Genomic DNA, 19,606 nt, shown 5'->3' with positions numbered 1-19,606 from the left:
CGGGCCCTGCTCCCGAGGACCTGGGCAAGTGATGGGAGCCTCCTCCCCAGTCAGGGTCACTAGCTAAAGGCCGGCTGTAGCTGGGTGTCCCCTGGGGTGATAGGGTTTGGGAATGGGAGTGGGGCGGCACTTTCAGCGGCCGAAGAAGAGGCAGAACTTGGTCAGTGCCTTTTAAACACCCAGACTCTCTTGGATACTCTGTGCCTTGGGACAGGACCCTAGCAAAGGGAGAGATGGAGGACTGTGTGTGTGTGCCCTGGGGTGAGGCTTGTGGGATGAGGACTACAGGAACTTCTGCCTTCTGGGACTCCCTTCCCCAGTGTGTTCCTGTTTGTGTCTTCAGGTTTGCACAGTTGATAGATTTTGAAGAAGGAAAAACTAATCCATGAAAATCGACCACTATCTCATCCCTTTACTGGCTATGGATGCCAGCATGGTGCCAAAGATTTCAGAAAAATGACCCTGTGGGCTCAAATACTCCCTTTATGAAATGAGGAAGTCTTCATTTTGAACCAGTGGCTAGTTAAAACTTCAGGCTAATATGTAAGTTTTTTAAATTAAAAATATACTAAACAGAAGGCACTTTTCACAAAGGAAACTGAAGAAAGCATGCCTGTTTCAGTCAATTACTCTTTAGCATAAATTCACCCAAAGGATTGAGGATTGATTGTTTCTGATATCTCACTCAAGGCATGCCTTTTTTTTTTTTTTTAATCATTGCCTTTTGCTGTTGTTGTTCAATGGGGCTGTCATTCTTGGAGGGGAGGGATGATGAGAAGGTCAAAGTGGACAAATCCGGGTAGCCAGTGAGTCAAATTAAAGAAAGATAAAATGACAAACCTAGCAGAAGATTTGTCCAAAGCAGAGAGGGAATCCCTCAGAGAAGGAATCTTATTGAAGACGGATATACACCACTTCCCTTGTTCCCTACAGGGTGAGGCCAGGGCGTGGAAGGAAGAGAGCACCACTGGGAATCAATTAAAAAAGAAAAATTGCTGTCTTCAGAGCCAGGGCAGGGCTGCCATGCAGCATGTTGACTCCTGCAAAGGCAGACATGTTGCAAGGCCAAAGGGGCCACACAAAATAGCCCTACACATCTTGGCCACTGCTTCCTCAGGCACCCTGTACCAACTGAACACCTGTGACCAAACTTGGAGTGAACAACTGGTTAGCCCAAAGACGTAAAAAGCCGATAACTTTGTGTTAATAATGAACTTGATTATAGGAATCCTTTAGCAATGTATATCAAATCATCGCAGGTATACTTGAAATATCTTATGATTTTATTTGTCAGTTATACCTCAAGGTCCAGTCATGCTAACGTTTCTTTTCCTTGAATGGGGAAGGTTCTCACTTGCCTCAGGTATTTTGCGCATGCTCTTTCTTCTTCCTTAAGATGCCTCCCTTTTACTTCACTTACTCCTACTCAGCTTAAATACCACTTCCTCAGGGTGGCTTTCCCTCACAGCTTCCCATTGGCTAGGTTAGCCTCCTAATTACATTCCCAAATCATCCTACTGGTCCCATTTCACAATGGTCATCACAGCAGGTTTTCAGCTAGTCCCACCTCGGTACTGTGTTTCCAGGACCGAGCACACAGGGCCTGGGACGTCAAAGGTGATTGTGAGGACTTGTGAATGGATGGGGCAACCCTGCCTGGCTCAAGGTCCCTTGTTTTTAACTTAGCTGTGTAGCTCTAAGTTACTAGACTCACACAAGCCATGAGGGCAGCCACTAGTTGCTGTCCTTTTAATTAAGTAAAGGAAAGGGGAAAAACCCGTTACATAGAAAATTGTTTTCTGCCCTTAATGAGACATTATGTTGATAGAGCAACTTCTTTTTCTTCTTAAAGCATCTTATAAAGGTCTCTATCTGGATTTTACTGGCATTGAGAAATTACCTCAAAGTTCTTTATATATTTTCCTAGTTGTGTTCTCTCTGTGTCCTCCAAAGTAAGTGCGATCCTCTGAACTGCTCTGTTTCATCTTTCCTTAAAATGCTCCTCTACGTCAGGTAAAAAGTAGCCTCCATTATCTTGACCAATATGGATCGCACTTCTAGTATATTGATCAGAAGAGACCAGGAATCCTTCTTCTCTGTTGTCAGTATAACTCACCAAATAATTGCCAAATCCCCTCTTCACCAGGAACCACCTCGAGAAAAATAACAGATGTTGGAAGACATGATGGAAAGGTCAGGGTAATCTCAAGATCACAGAATGGCTTGGTGGCAAAGCCAGAACTAGAGCACAGGTATGAGTTTAATCTTTACTGGACTATTTATGTCTGCAGATACAATTTTATAAATTCTTCAATTCTCCTGCCTAGTGATCAGAGCACATCTTCCACTAAATATTTTGGATTTTAAAATTAAATATTTAAATACCATACAGTCCACCTTAGAATCCATCTAAATTATCATCTTCTCACCTCAAGACAACCCATGAATCTTGTCCCTCCTCCAGACGACCACAGATGCAATGCTAATCCATCTCCTGCTCCTTATCTGTTTGCTAAAAAGAATGAGATGTTGCATCATGTAGTAGAACGCACATTAGAATTCATCAGAGCTCCAAACTGTTACCCAAGGTTCCTCTTGAGCCATGTCTCTGAATTTCCCTGGAGAACCCTAGAGAAACCGCAAAGAGGCTATGGAGTTTACAAGACATATAATGTGATATAATTCATCAATATACTCAATATTTTTTGAATTATTACAAAGGACTTTAAGAACCATAGTCGTGGATAACCATCTCACTTATTTTAACATTTAAAGATGGGTAAATCTTTGTTGCAGGAATGTCAGGAACAGCAATCATTTGTCAAGTGTTTGGTTCTGCAGATGATTTACTTGAAACCTCTATTCCCTCTGCAATATTCTGTTTCTGCTCACAATTTCATATGACTTGGTGTTTTTAACAGGTTACATATGTATATAGTGCACATACACATGTAGAAATGCTCCACCATACTCAGGGCTGTCAGCTCAAACTCTGCCCTGTGGCTCTGAAACTGTCAACTCAAGCGATCTTTATTTGCAAAGGCGCCCCTGCACAGTGTAGAAGTGCCCTGAGATGCCTGGGTGAGCAACTAAGATCCTCAGTCAGTCCGTCATGTCCCAGCGCCACCATGGGTTAGGAAGAACTGAAGCGACAAATGAGCTTACAGTTAGCAGGGTTTCCTTAAATAATTGCCACTCCTACAACATCTGAAATTAGACAGTTTTCTCAAAAGGAAAAAAAAATGTGCTACCGTGTAGAAGCTTCTCACCAAATGAATTCATTTTCCTGTACATATAAACTACAATTCCCAGCCTTCCTAAATATAGGTGGAGCCACGTGACTCTTTCTGACCAAAGGAGTTGACACAGAAGTGGTGATCACTACCTCTAACCCTGGTCCCTTAACTGTACATTTGATTCTCCTGCTTTTTCTTCTTCCTCAATTTGCATGGCCATATATTCTTTCAGAGGCGCTAGGACTCTGGGGTGGCCCTCAGTCCCTGAGACGCAGCTAAGAAAGAAAGCTGCATGGGCAAAAAACATCTTAACAGGAAACAAACCTATCTTATGTGGACTCGCTGACACTTAGGGTTGTTTATTATAACAAGTAGCATTAATTATTTCAACTAATACCATATGCAAAAATGGTAAAAATAGATTTTCCCTGCAACATCTAGAGAATTGTTGTTTGTTTGTTTGTTTGTTTGGGGGATGTCAATGACATTTTTACTGCTATGGCAGTCCAACCATAATAGCCCTGCCCTTGTATTTCTAGCTTGCTGCATCAGAGCCTTGTAAGCCTGTTCAAACTGGGTATACACAGAGGGGCCAGGACTCCAGACAAAAGCCTCTCTGATGAACAATTACCTACCCTTTTGTACAGGAATACCTACATTTTGCCTTTTCAGAATCCTCTTCAGATGCAATTTAGTTATTTTGGGTGATCTTTACGTATATATAGCTCCTGACTTACCCAATATTCAACACTTTAACATTTGAGTTGAAATATGTTGTTTCATACATGTGTTCAACATAAAAGCCTCGAGCATCCTAAAATCAAAGTAAATTACAGGGATCATAAATGTAATAATAATCATTCTAATATATATGTCTGCAATTGGCATGGTTTTGCAGTTAATGGTTTCTGTATATACTAAAATAAGCAATATCATTCAGACCCATAAAATTTGCATGTTGATGCTGCAAAACTGTATCTTTTTTTAGCATAAAAATTTCACACGTATACATATAAGCCATCTGCTTAAACTTTATTGATAAAACCAGTAGCAGCAGTTTTACAAAATTAGAATGATTTTCTGTTTTGAACTACCGTGAGTTCAGTTGCAGCAGACATTTTGTACAAACTGAGGCTAATACTTCTATGTTTCTGCTTTAAACAAAAAGCAATTCGAATTTATCCTCATGCATTTAAATATCTAATACAGGAATAGTTTTTAGGCTGCATAAAATATGCTTCCAACATCATTGTTAAGACAGAACATCTGTTTTAAGCATTATTTGTACAAGAGAAACAGTAATTCTTCTAATCACAAACTTATTCTCTATCACAGGTAAACAATTTTATATTTTCTAACATATTTTCAAGAGTGTTTCTATCCCAAGAGTACGGACATTAATAAACATTTCCCTGGCTTGCCCAGTTAAAGCACAAGACATAACAGAACAGCAGTAATACATTAAAACCACTGTTATGAAATCTTGAACATTACAAAAGGTAGAAAGGTATTCTAGTTTTTAAGTTTAGCAATTAAAAAATTTTCCAAACCTCTTCCTATACACTAACTATTCATCAGTAGAAGTAATTTCAGAAATGGGTGGGTCATTACATTCTGTAGCTGTTTGTTTTGGTAACAGCTGGAGATACATTCATGCTTCTTAAGGAGAGACACTGTAAGTCAATAAGTCATTCTGTGAGGAACACAGGGACACCTACATGGAATGTTCTGAAGATTTCAGGAGTTTCTAACATGAGACTTCAACCCTTTGGAGGAGAAAATATTTTTTGTTTCTCTCTTGAACTTCTGAACCATCCAGGGATTACTTCTCTGCTGGAAAACTTTGGAGGAGAAAATATGACAGCAGCCAGTTCTAAAAATGCCCATGAAGTAATGGGACAGGTTTGGGGAAGCTCCTACCTTACAACTAACAAGTCTGCCCTGGAGCAATGAATTTGCCCATGGAAACCTTCTTGTGACTTAGAAATCTAAAGGAAGACCAGATTTTAAGCCACATTATGCTAAATAGTCCCTGCAAGTGAAATCCATAAAACTATTGACCACCATTCACAACCACCAAAAATTCAGGAGAGTCGATTACATATAACTCGTTAAAGTAAACATGAGATAGAAAAGGTACAGGCTAACAATATTAATACACCTCCAGCATCCAGCTGTAAGTTGAACAGAAATACAAAGCACACTCCCTGCTGAGAACACTGTGCTCCATGTAGGGTAAAATCTCCCCAAAATAGTTACATATGTTCAAAATGAATGAATCATTCACATTTACTTTTTTTTTTTTTGCATGCAAGTTCTTCAAGGACACCCATCAAAAGTTGAGATTTAAAGGAAAACCAATAAAATATTTTAAAACAACAGAGTTGCACACAGTATGCATATGGTGAAACATAAATGTGTGAATGTGAACAACTGTTTCGGATGCCATATGAAGACCAAAAAAAAAAATCGAGAGTCAGATTTATCTTGTACTGTGAACACCAAATATTGCTATGAAATCTTGGATGTACCTTGAAAATGTTTTTTTTTTTTTAATCCTTACTTTTTTTCCCTGGAAGATGATAAATTGTATTTAGGAAGAAAATGATTATGTGGGTGAGGAAAGTCACTTGGGAGGGGAAAGCTGGAGAAGTCTAATTCTCCAAGAGAAATATAATAATGTAGACTGAAGAACATTGGGGAAGCATAATTCCAAATACTGTATTCAAAATCCATTTTGTGAAAAAAAATGTTATCCAACTTAATACTTTCCCTGTACTCAAAGTTAAATTGTTCTAAAGAAGAAAGGTCTGTGTTCGACTCAAAGATTGGCAAGCCTGCCGAAAAGATGGATTTGCAATTTGTTCTGTGGTCAGGGTGTCTGAACAAAAGAATTCGAGCCTAATTCTTTATTTCTAGCCTCTCAGAGGCGGAACCGCTAAAGACCATTCTGACAGTAACTTTTAGTCAAATAACTGACACTCTATGAATATAGCTGGATGATTGGCAGAGATCTAGAAGTGTCAATTACTTTGATATATTGACATAAAGAACGGATTTAACCTTAAAATAAAAATAAGAAAGTATCCACAGCCTCAAAAACTCTCAGTTCCGCAAAGCGTATTTCCATCTATTACCTTATCATGCCTGTGGCCCTCGTCCATAGTGGACACTCTGTTTGTGATATTAATGAAGGAATGAATGAATCTTATTCTTACCACAATGTGGTGAAAACAAGTAAAATGAGTATTTCTATTCCCAGCTGATAGATGCAAAATTGAAGGCTTAGAGAACTTGTGACTTGACATTCATTTTAGAGCTCATTAAGGGAAGACTGGGTATAGAACACAGGCCTCATTAATTTTAATCTAATCCGATATTCTTTCCACAACCACACTTTCGTCTCCGCCAACAGCGTCCAGTTCCACAGGTTGCTGCAGCTACAAAGCAAAGGGCAGGCAGTGCACATGGAAATGTCAAAATGTTTCCTAGATTTTGATCCTCAGTCAGGTCTTCCCACTCACCCAGTGTGATTATCAGTGTCATCATTCCAATAGTCCTGCAGCCTATGCATTTTCACGGGTCCTCCTCCAGTTCATAATGCAGAGCTCTTGTGATCCACATGCTTACACCTGCAGCTAATTTGCACAATTGACTACGACAGGCTACAATCACGAAGCTTCCTTTCTCTTGGCAGCAGTGGCAAATGTAAAGTCATACACACTAGTACCAGAAGGTGGTTTTCTGTCATGAATCAGTAATAATGTAATTAGCACTTTTTATCAATGTATATTTAAATCAGTGCTCAACAACAGAGAACACCACAGAGCTGCTAAATTTGGGGATCGTATCCTTATTGCCTTCAGAACTTTCTCTGCTTAGATTCCAACTGTGAAATTACGTAATCTTCTCCATGACTCTCCTCCTCAAAGGTGAAACAAGCCCAGTACCACACAGGTGAAATTCATGCCGGGTTGGCAGTTGCTACATGTCAGTTGATGCATCATATGGATTAATCCAGTTTTCTTGAGAACATGCAGAGTAACAAAATGTACAGTATCAATCAGAACTAAAAATAAAAGTCAATAACGAACAGACCAGTACATTCAGACAATGGGATATTATTATTCAGTGCTAAAAAGAAAGGAACTTTGAAGCCATGAAAAGACAGGAAGGAAACTTAAATGCATATTACAACATCAAAGCAGCCAATCTGAAAAGACTACATACTGTATGATTCCAACCATACGACATTCTGGAAAAAGCAAAGCTATGGAGACAGTAAAAAGATCGCTGGTTGCCAAGGGTTAGGAAGGAGGGATGAATCAGTGGAACACAGAAAAATTTTAAGGTAGCGAAACACCAGGAGTGAAGCCTAACGCAAAATATGGAATTTGGGCGGTAATGGTGAGCCAGTGTAGGCTCGTCACAGCAATGAACGGACCCACTGGCGGAGGGGGGGGGGGAGGGGTAGGCCAATAGTGGGGGGGGGGGCTGTGCAAGGATGGGGGCAGGGCGTTCACAGGAACTCTGTAGTTTTCCACTCAAATTTGCTATAAACCTAAAATTGCTCAAAAAAATTTTAATTTTTTTTTAAAAGCAAGAAGGTCATAAAGACCATTATGCCTTTTTCCTGGAAATAGAGGTCAGATCTTATTTCAAAATAGTATTACAGAGATGTCTTGGTCATACTCAAGTATACAAACACTAACTTCTTATTCACAAACTTAAAATCTGCAATAAAATTAAAATTTAAAATTCTGGAAAACATTTTGTATTTCATAGTAATAAACTTTAAGATACCTGCATTAGTATGGCGGGATAATAAAAGACCACAATATAATTTGGTGTAGTTGTGAATTAATAAAGATTATCATGGTCCACAGGGAAATGGCAAAATTAGTAAGCTTTGCTCAAGGTGCCGCATATAAGGAACCCAACAAACTCACTCTTGAGACGTGTGGCCCTAGAATGTGAACATAGTATCCAGAATAGCTTCCATGGAAATATCATTCTTTTAGTATACATGCTCCTCACCAATCAGAGTTTTTAGTGACATCCTTTTAATGTCTTTCCCCCAAATTCAAGGTCTTCATCAAATAAGAGATGTAAACTTTTTTATTATGGACCATCAACTGGGCAACATTAAAAGACTGTCTTCAGTAAGAATTTTTAGGCCATCAAAGATTCTGACCTGGAATCATGGATTGAGACATATTTAGGTGATCTTTAAGATAAGTTTCTATGATGTTAAAAATTACAAGCAATAAATCCATTGGGAAAACTCCCACTTTGTCTGTTATAAAATTGAAAGTAAGAGTGGGATTGAGACGGGTTCATCTGCCAAGGAAGGGACACTCCCAGTGTTGACCTTTACCCATTTTATAGGGATGTCCCAAATGTGTTTAGTATATGATATCTAAGACAAATGTGAATCAAAAGAAATGGATTGATAAGCAGGGATCTTTGTTTCACAGCCTTACCCCTTTATCTGGCAGCTACTGTTTCCAGTTCACTCTTTGAAAAAGTAAAAGGTAGCAATGCCTTTCAGCTATTAAAACATGGAGCTTGTAAGAACTGTTTGTATACAACAGTTTTATGTGTATGGACCTAGCATTCTAGGCTCTGACCTGCTTACTGCTTCATAAAAGGTATCAATGTTCAATTATAAAAGTGAAAAATACTAAATATCCAATGTCTATTTCAAGTTATAACTCATTTCATTACTGGAATGGAATGCTGCATTTCTTCCCTCAGATGTAAAACATATCCATTTGAAAGGAAGTAGACTGAAAAACAGTACATTTATTTCTTAACGAGAGGCAGAGTAATAACTTCCACTTTCCTTAAATCTTCTCCCTTTCAACGGGGAGTAAAGAAGTCATTACGGAAATACAGTTGACAAAAATTAAAGGGCCATAAAAGATCTTATTATTTACCTAGTTTTAAAGAATGGAATACTTAGTGCTCACTTCGGCAGCACATATACTAAAAAATGGAGTATTTAGATATAAAAGCAATTATTGAACTCAAACTGTTCTACTCCTCTACCCTTCTCTAGCACTTAGTCCAGAGCCGGGATAAATATACTCAATATCTTTTGAATGAATAAATTTTGTATAAAAATTTTTAAAAAACAGTAAGAAGATACTTTAAGGGGAAAAGAAGTAGACAAAAATAATGCATAAATAAGGCAGTACCATGGGCATGGAGCCTTCTCACTATCCTCAAAGTGGAGTTGGTAGGTAGCATTGTTCCTCAAAGGCGTGAAGTAAAAAGTCCCATGGAGACAGCTTAAGGCAGCATTAGTGAGCAAGGGCGAGCAGGTAGCAACATTCGGGGGTGGTTTATTCTAGCAATGTCCACAGGCCTCCATAACTGCCTCTGAGTTTGTTCTATAAAGCCTCAAGCTGTTTTACAGGTTCCACAGTGGCTATAAATACAGCGGATTATTGTCTGTGTCTAGGATACTGCTTTGAGACCCAGGGGAAACAAAAACACCATAGGAGAGGAAACTCATCCAGAGCCTGCAGGCATCCCCAAAGTCACCTAAACAAAACGCAGATGGGAACTCCCCAGAGAAGACCTTCTATGATGCAGAGAAAAATCAGTGTGGAAACAGTGTCCAAAGGGGAAGAGGACAGGCCTAGAGTGTTATTGTTGATTCTGTTTGGAGGGTACATACAAAATATTAGACTTAGAAGGAACTTTAAAAAGTCCATCTTCCAGGGGCGCCTGGGTGGCGCAGTCGTTAAGCGTCTGCCTTCGGCTCAGGGCGTGATCCTGGCATTCTGGGATCGAGCCCCACATCAGGCTCCTCCGCTATGAGCCTGCTTCTTCCTCTCCCACTCCCCTTGCTCGTGTTCCCTCTCTCGCTGGCTGTCTCTCTCTGTCAAATAAATAAATAAAATCTTTAAAAAAAAAAAAAGACCATCTTCCTGGCTGCCGTCCTGTTCTCCTTTAGACAGAACCCACACTCCACGCAGAGGTTTCTATCTTAAAAGCCTTCCAAAGATGATTCTGTACTCACCCTGGATGATTCCCCCTCCAATGTAACTAAGGCCCATTCCAGCTCTCAGCTTCTTAGACACTCTCTCTAATACATTCAGTCAATACATCTCACTTCCTTCCAACAATAGCCCATAACAAGGAACTCTGCTTTTTATGGCACATGATTGGATCAACTGAACAATTGTTGATAAACATTGCTTTTATCAAGATGACTAATTGCTTCAATGTGTAATCACACCACTCCAAAAAGTTGAAAGAAAAAAAAAGATTTTAAGTCCTGTACTATCCCAAATAGCCTGGTGCTACACCTAAGGAAATCGATGAACACATCTTGAATTAATGCAAAACAACCTTCATATCCTTATCCTTACATCTAAGTTAAACTCTTGTGACTTGATTTAGATGGAAGCTCTGACTCTGTCCACATGACCAAGATGAGAAGGAACACATCGTCCCCTCAGTAAGAGCTCTTCACATTCTGGATAACTGTTCCTAGAAATCACTCTACAGCCTTTGAACTCCCAGCCATCCCCTGCAACTTTCCTACATGCTGAATTATTCCTGACAAAAACCCCTAAGCTGAGTGACTCTTCTCCAGTTTCCGCATTTCTCATTAATTAGAAATCCTAGAACCTGAGTTAGCACTCTGGCGATCTGGCAATATTGGGAATGTAGGCTCAGACTTCCCCATCCCAGAATCCCATGCAGGGTAAAACAGCAAGTCACTCTTTTCACTATGTATCTTTGGGGTAAAGATGTCCTTCAACAGACGAATGCATAAAGAAGATGTGGTCCATATATACAATGGAATATTACTCAGCCATCAGAAAGGATGAATACCCACCATTTGCATCAACATGGATGGAACTGGGGGGGATTATCCTAAGTGCCAAGCAGAGAAAGACAATTATCATATGGTTTCACTCATATGTGGAACGTAAGGAATAGCGTGGAGGACCACAGGGGAAGGGAGGGAAAACTGAATGGGAAGAAATCAGAGAGGGAGACACACCATGAGAGACTCTGGACTCCGGGAACCAAACTGAGGGTTACAGAAGGGGAGAGGTAGGGAGATGGGGTAACCGAATGATGGGTATTAAGGAGGGGACATGTTGTGATGAGCCCTGGGTGTTACGCACAACTGATGAATAGTAATGATGTACTATATGCTGGCTAATTGAACATAATAATAAAAAGTAAAAATTAAAAAAGAAGCTGTGCTTAATGTAATATGTTACCAAATATAAGCATATTTCAATTGAAAAAAAAAACCTTTTCAAAAAGGAGTTATGAACCCTAATAGAATTCCTTTCATTGTGATCTCCTAAGGGAAACGGTGATACATAATTGGTCCTGAAAAGAACTTTCCAGTTAAAGAGTTAGATGAATTTTGATAGCTGCATTAGATCAGTTTTAAAAATTTGCCTATGAAAGAATAATATGGATGTATAGCATAAGCTAAAAAATTGTTCATTTTTAAATGAGTATCAGAAAATTGCCACGCCATTTTTTTTTTCCCTTTTCATACCAAAGTTGAAATAAGTACTCAAGCTGTCACCTTACCAACTCCTTGGATGGTATATGCTGCTCCGTCCGTAATCTGAATTGTAGAGAAGAGCTGGGGGTGAAGAGAGCCTCGTGTCTGACTTAGCAAGACATGTGCACAAGCACCAAGGTTTTGCATCCCCTCCAAACTAAGGGGATGAAAGATGAAGATTTCGTTACTGTACCTCCTTTGGGATTTATTAAGACTCAATATACCAGGCTTACCTCTTTTTAGGTTACTCCATAAGACTTCTTTTCTTTATAAATTCAGACCAGCTTTATGAGTCTACCTTTTTTAAAGTATCTGAGATTTGTTTATAACCTTTCTCTAATGTTACTATTACTTCCACTAGACAGAGAAACAAATCTTAAAGGCTTTATTCTTGTGTAAGTATTGTTGGGGGTGGGGGGAAATTGAATGCTTATTATATGCCAGGCTTGATGCTGTTACTGTCTTTTAAAAAACCTGATGAGGTAGGTATCACTTCCATTTTCCAGTCGAAGAATCAGGGACACAGACTGGCTAAGTAATTTTCTCAAGGCCACACAGCTAGCGGAGTTCCATCCAAACCCAGGTGAAGACTCCAGACTTCCCCAACTTCATTGAACTAGACGGGTCTCACTTCCCTCATCCTAAGGATTTTCCAGAATTCCACAAGCTGTGAAAAAATGATAGCTAGTTAACCTAAAATGTCTTTTGGTTTATTAGTTTACTCTTCTTGAAGATATGCCAATGGAGGCTGAAGTTATCTAGCAATATTTATTTATTCTTTAATTCTTCCATACACATGATACGTGATTTTTTTTATAGTTTTGCCAGGCTTTCCTTTTTTGAAACAAATGAATGATTTTTTTAAGACAAAATACTTTTACTATTTCAGGATTATCTATCATTTGTTCTTGTTGTGGATCAAATAGAAGGTGCTCTGGCCACAATTCCCTCAAAATAAGAGGAGACACTGCGCGTGTTTTCTGGCCCTGTTCACTGTTAAAGCATACGCCTCCATTTGGTTTTATGTCGTCTACAAATAACCTTCTTCTATCATTTTTCTGATCTTAACATACTAAGTTCTCTGCTGCAACGGGATAGCCAGGCTTTTGGGAGCCCCACAGTCCAATGTCCTCGCTGAACCATCAGTTTCATAAATTCAGTGGCTATCAGAGGAGCACTTTCGCTTAACCTAATAGTAGTTTCAACTTAAACGATGCATTACTTGAAAAGAAAGGCATCTTGGTTCTCAGATAAGACCATCTAGTACAACCCCGATGTAAAGCACTGAGACTGACCGAGAGCTGTCCCTGTGCTGCGAAGGCAGAGGCTCGGGTTCTCACCGCAGCACCTCGCGCGGCGGAGCACACCAGGGCTCGAGCTCAATCAGTTACTGTCATTGAAGCAGCAGCAGAGGGCCCAGTGCCGAAAGTGAACGACAGCACAGTAGCATACTCTCTTTGCCCCCTGCAATCACAGTCAGGACTCTTTCTCAAACTTTGGACAGGTGGATGTCAAGCGTAATACATCCGGCAGCGGTACAAGTTCTTCCACTGTTGAGGAAGGCAAGACTTCCCTCCACGGCTCTGCTACATCAGCAAAAACAGGGTCCCAAACAACTGCGCCTCACACAGGGAGCCAGTGAAGGAGAGAGAAGCAAGAGCAGATGCCTGGCTGCCTGGTGAATGGCCCATTTACAAATTCAACAATAGTCAGAGGGGAGCAGGGAGCACAAGAGCCACCACCGTGACTGGTGAAACCAGCACTTCTCAATTCAGTGTAAATTAATGCCCTGAAAGAAGACACACTATAAGGCAGATTTCCATAAACCTAGTGCATCATTTACCCTCTACAGTATTATTTAAAAAGCACTGTCTTCAGGAAAAATCACGGAAGGAACTACTCATGCAACGAATACTGTTGCTTCTTCAATTTCAAATGTCTCTATGCGATGTTAATTATTAGCTAGATAAAATAGGCAAAAGGAGCTTTTTCACCGCTCAACCAACTAATTATCTTTCATAACTCTGTTAAAAAGCAAATGTAGATGTAAGAGCTCCAGTGAAAAGAAAAACATGCTGAGTGCATTGTGTCTAGACTTTGCCAAGCAAATAGGGAGTTGAGATGTACAAAATCAGAAGATCTTACTAAACCAGAATTTCAAATCAATGTAAAAAAAATTCAGCCTCATATTTTAACGTATCTTGTCATTAGCATTTTATATTTATACAGTCAGCGTTAGATTGCTGTATATTCAAGATGTGCATGCATCCTACGTGGTGAATAGCACCCACATAGTAAAATCACAAAAAGTAAAAATGCTTTTCAGGCATCTTGTTCCTTAAAATGCTGCACATTCCTGTCACAGTCTCATAAGCAGACTATTGGAAAAGAGATCAAACCCACAAGGAGAGCTTCACTATACAAGCAGAAAACCCTAAAAATGGGTGGGTCAAGGGAGCAGAAAATAAAGCATAGGTGATGATTGAGCTGCATAAGACAAGGGATGCAGCGGAACAGAGAGCGGGAAAATATGAGGGCGGAAAGATCCAGGATGGTCAGTACAATATATGCAGGTTTTTTTCAAATGTAAATTTTAAAGTGAATGCTGCTTTTATGTTACTGCATAAAGGAAAGCATAACAAGGCTGCTCTACTTCCCTTTAAACACAAGCGCATAAAGAGAGTAAAGGATGTGAAAAGCCAATTCTTTGTGCTGCTACTTAATCAATTGCACTCAGTTCTACTCGATGACACAGCCACACTGCAAAGACCACTCAGCAGTTAATGGATATCATGTTGGAAAAGCACTTTGAGGTCTTCCAAAGAAAGGTAGGGTAAAAACCCAAAGGAGCATGGTTTTATTACTTATTCCCAATAACTGAGCAGTGTTATAGATGAAACTCCCATGACCTAAAAAGAAATTAAGATATTAATTTATTTTGCTAATTCTGATTCTTCCATACGAAATCACTTCTTTCAAAAATGGGTACTGGAAATCACAGAAGAATTATCCTGTGCCCTAGTCTCTTCTTGTCAGGATAACCGTTCCACACTGCACGGTAAGGAATAAATATGTCCTTCAAGTGTTACAGCCTACGTCTACAATCTGTCAGATGTAGCGCTGAGGAGGAGTTCTGTGTTTTTAACTGTATACATCCATCACTAGCTATCACTCTTCCCACAGACAGCAAAAAGTCAACAATGAAACATAAAAGCTAAAAATAAGTGACTGAGCACTTGCTCGGAAGAGCTGCACATTAGGCGCGGTGTTACATGGACGCACGTTTCTTCCTTCTTTTTTTTTTTTTTTACTGACAATTTCAGGTAATTAAAATTAAGGACTCACATATAAACAAAAGGAAAATAAACATGCACTGCACAAGTATGTTAAAGTCAGTCGGAGATACAATTTCATGCTCATCACCGTCCAAGATCAGCGTTCTGAATGGCACATGCCCAGAATGCAAGTAGTGACTAATATATGCTGCAAATGCCATGGAAAATGACAATTATAGGCACTTTAAATGCTCAAAAAGAAAAAAAACCTCAGCGTCATCTCATACAAGCTGAAAATATTTTTTCACTCACAGGTATCATAACATGTTCATTTCTAAGAGTCAATTAAATCAACATTTATTAAGGACACATTGTGTACAGTTTACTATGCTCTAATGATGGAAAATAACTGCATAAAAAAAGAATATGGTTTCCATGCAGTGTACATTCAAAATATATGTATGAGTATATATCATTGGATATAGAAAAAGTATAATCTAAAGGAGAACTCTCGATTCAGAAATTCAACAAATCCATGACTTACTTGAATAGTTTTGTTTTGTTTTGTTTTGGTTTTGGTTTTCTTCTAATTCTGTAAGAATTTATCAGGTGAGAAAAATAGCATAAAAACCTTGAAAATTACAAGTTGGAAATCTTACATTCTAAAAGGAGACAAGATGTCTTTCAACAGTGTTTCTGAACTCTCTTTTACCTGCAAAATGATTCATCTAACCAAATCTCATAGGAAACCACAATATATTAAGTGAAATAAAGAAAGGTATTTAATGAATACAAATTTGTTTTATGAGTTTATAACACTTATTTTTTAAGTAAATAAATGAAGAGATTTCTTCATAGAGAGGAAAATGTAAAATAGGGGATTATGGATAACAGTTACACTCTCTCACGAGCCTTGGCATCTGATTCATTTCTGTAGTCCAGTGGTGGGGGGGTTGGCACCATATTAACAAAATTCTGATTCATACACATACCTGGTTATAAATAGTGAGATTTAACAGCTCCCTTGCGATCTCAGGTTACTCTTCAAGCAAACAGAGACAGCAAGAGAAACATCATTCCACAGGTTGAACCCAGACTCAATAATCTATTAACACAAATTAACTCATCATCACTGTTCTCAACTATGGTTAATTTTCCATAAAGTACACTTGACCGTGTATGTGGTTTTTTAAATTATAATATCTGAATCCAAGTCAAACCTTTGAAAGACCCAAAGATCCTGACCAGAATGTGCCAGAGGTTAGTAGACGCTAGTACCTATTTGTAAGCCTGTCTTTAAAACGCCTACCAGCATGTGCTGAGTTGGTATCAGTGGCCAAAACACTGGTCACCAGGTCAGATGTCACATGCAAATGCCTGCGGGCAAAACTAGGATTCGAGCAAGGTGTGCCATCTGCAGATTTGCTGGCCTTTGGTTTCCTTCATTTCATCCCAATGGTCTTGCTCCTCTTCTCCGCTACTGTTTTGGCCCAGAGCCATCCAACCAATCATCTCTTTACGCTTCATAGTACGCCTGTTATAAACGGAAATCATGAGTGTGACATCAGAGAGCTGAAAGAGGGCCACCTGGAAAACAAAAGTCTCCTTGTAGACTGGATTGGGCTGACCACGTCGAATGGATGTCTTACAGCGGGACATCTCTTGACCCACAGAATTGAGAAGAAAGAGCTTTCCGTATGTGTCTAAGGAAAAAAAACCAACAGAAATGAGAAAACATCAAAGCTTTCTGTGTTGTTAGTTTTGTTGTAATATTTACATGGGATCCAAATTTTTTCCTTTTTAATATACTGAGCAGCATCCTTAGGCCTGGTATTTGCTGTAGGACTAACCTACTTTCCATGAATTATTAAGGAAAGGGATTATTACCTTCAATGGTTAATGTTTCATGCAGCCCAGTACGGGCACCTTGCTGACGTTCGTTAGAAGCTCTGCACGTACAGAGGTGTATACACGCATAAGCATGTACGCAATGGTGTACGTGGACATACATGGTTCCTCAGCCACATTTTATTTATGTAACAAGATAAATAAAAACATTTTGTTCTATGTGCATTTTTCTTTTCATAATCAAAATACTGTTTTATGCCTAGATTAAAGAGTATCTTCTCTTCTCACTCTCTACATATTCTTTGGACCATCTTATCCACTCAATGACAAGTATCAAATCTACATCTCTTGCCTAGACTTCTCTTTCAAGTCCAAGGTCCAGCTCAGTACCACATTTCTTCCTGTGGACATCCTGCACATGTCTCACTCATCATGTCCCCAACTCTTAAAACTTGCTGCTCCAATATTCCCCATCTCTGCAAACAGTAGCATCATCCACTCAGTTTATCCACATCAGGAGTCAAGATGACATTTTTGGTAAGACTGGCTCATCACCCCTGGTCCGGCCAATCAATCACCAAGTTCTGTTGATTCTATGTTCTAAATGGCTCCCAACTCTGTCCACTTCTTTCCATCCCTGAAGCCACTGAACTCAGCGTTCAGGCCAAGCTCTGGTCACTAGCCTCTCTCACCTGCATTACTGCAGGTCTCCTCACCCATCTCCCATCACCACGCTGCCCAATCCCACAGTCAGAGGGCGCTCTGTAAAATGCAAATCTGTTTATGTCACTCTCACTAATAGACAAAGACTAAACCTTTAATACTTCCCACTAAACTCAGGGTAAAAACAAAATTTCTTGGTATAGATGACATACTCTGATCCTTTTACCTTCCAGTTTCATGGGGCACCACTGTGGCCTTTATATGCTGCATTCCCACTACACTGACCTCCCTTCATCCCTCCGACCCACACTTCTCTTTCCCTTTCACTTCTGCACAAACTGTACGTGCTCTGAGACCACAAATGACATCCAACTTCCCGCGATTTCTTTTCATTAGTTCAGTCTGGATGTAGCTTTATCCAGGAATTTTTGCTGACCACTTGCCCCCGTCCTGACCAGCTCTGGTTCAGATAACCCTTCTATGGCCTCCATCAAAATCTAGCTTCAGGTTATCCCAGGACATAGCACCCAGCATTAGCGCTGCCTCCTTACTCATCTGCAAGGCTGTCAGTTTGAAAGAGGAATTGCCTTGTTTACAACTGTACCCCCTGGTTCCTGGCCTGGTGTCTAACACATGGTAGACATTCAATATATATTAAACATTTTGTAATGAATGTCCATGACTCTCCAGCAGGCTTGACTTTCTTTTTCCTTTTGGTCTTGGGTTTTCAAACTTGCAAAATGAAGATAAACCCCTTGGTTTTATTACCCTTGCACTGGAATGCTATAAAATGGGACTAGCCTCATATTGTTTAGCAATTTATAGAAAAGAAAAAAATAATCCAAATTTTACTAACATAGTCTACTACTTCTGCTAAAATTCCTGAGTAGATAATTACAAAGAAAATTATCCCCCAAAACAATCATATTTTTATTAAAATGACTTAATTCATCAATTTTTGACCCTCTCTTAATGACAACTTTTACCACTAACTTATGTGTGTTCTGTCCTTTAAAAAAGAACATGTAAGTGTTAGGGCGTTTCCCAGATTCTATCATTCTGTACATTCTGTTCAATGAAGGCTGAAAGCTGATTAGTGTTTACTGCTCACTTTCCCACCTAACAACCAGTCAAACTCTTAAAAGTGTAAATCCAGATCTCGGTAATTTACTGTTCTCTACAAGAGCATTGTAAGATGGGAAACAAATTACAACCTGCAGTTTTCTTTCTATGTTGATCTTTTTCTATTCCGGTTTGATGTGTTATTTTATTCACTTATCTGCTGAGAAACACAAGGTGTGAAATTACACTTCAGGTGTGAAAACACTTCTCTGTCTCAGAAACAGGCCTCTCCACTCTTCAAACTGCTCTACTGAGAAAGCTGTCAGAAAACCAGCAATAGGAGAGTGAATTTGTGTTTCCACAGCTGTACAGCTCCATGATTCCTATAGGGGAAGTTCAATCCAGTCACTGAACGGTTCTGGCAAATTCTTCCCTCAGTTATGGCAGTGGGAATTAATCTTGCAAACAAAGACCTGCTCATTTCACGGAGTGCAATTTCAATTTTTATCCTGTCACAGATCACTTTCTAATTACAAGAAAGGCCATTTACTACCAAACCACCATCACTGAAGCTGAATTATATGTGTATGACAAGAGGGGAAAATAATTATTTGGTACACAATCCAGTCTGAGGGCACCTAACCAAAAGAAGGGAAACACTGCTGATTGTTTCAGCTCAAAGGGAACTTTTCCTCAGGAGTGATAATGTGTTGACTTTTCAGTGTCCAGAGCCAAGGCTGTGCCCAGGAAAAGTCGACCTCTGGGGAACAGTGCCAAGTATGCCTGGGGTCTTTTGGGGTTCGGTGACTTATTCCAATGAGCACCAGCCAGAATGGATGAAGAAAGGGTCAAGTAAATACACAACTTCACTGAATTCTGTTTTAATTCTTTGGAATTGATAATACTCGCTATAAAACGATACCAATATTTTATCTTCTGATGATGATTCAGAATGCCCCTCAGTGGCTCTAGTA

The 19,606-nt window shown here is 39.4% G+C and overlaps 1 protein-coding gene across 1 annotated transcript in view; it reads right to left on the bottom strand.

Moving 5' to 3' along the window:
- Nucleotides 1–4,251: 4,251 nt before the first annotated feature.
- SYT16 (synaptotagmin 16) overlaps nucleotides 4,252–19,606 on the bottom strand; it is a 102,704-nt gene continuing 87,349 nt past the window's right edge. Inside the window, 1 exon segment of the mRNA XM_045810562.2 lies at nucleotides 4,252–16,762. Within this exon segment, the coding sequence (XP_045666518.2) occupies nucleotides 16,449–16,762 (314 nt within the window). The 3' untranslated portion in view covers nucleotides 4,252–16,448.

The sequence above is a fragment of the Ursus americanus genome, chromosome 26 (assembly GCF_024610735.1).
Source record: "Ursus americanus isolate L20-20 chromosome 26, mUrsAme1.1.p, whole genome shotgun sequence".
Classification (NCBI taxonomy): Eukaryota; Metazoa; Chordata; class Mammalia; order Carnivora; family Ursidae; genus Ursus; species Ursus americanus.
This window is presented reverse-complemented; position numbering and strand designations above follow the sequence as displayed.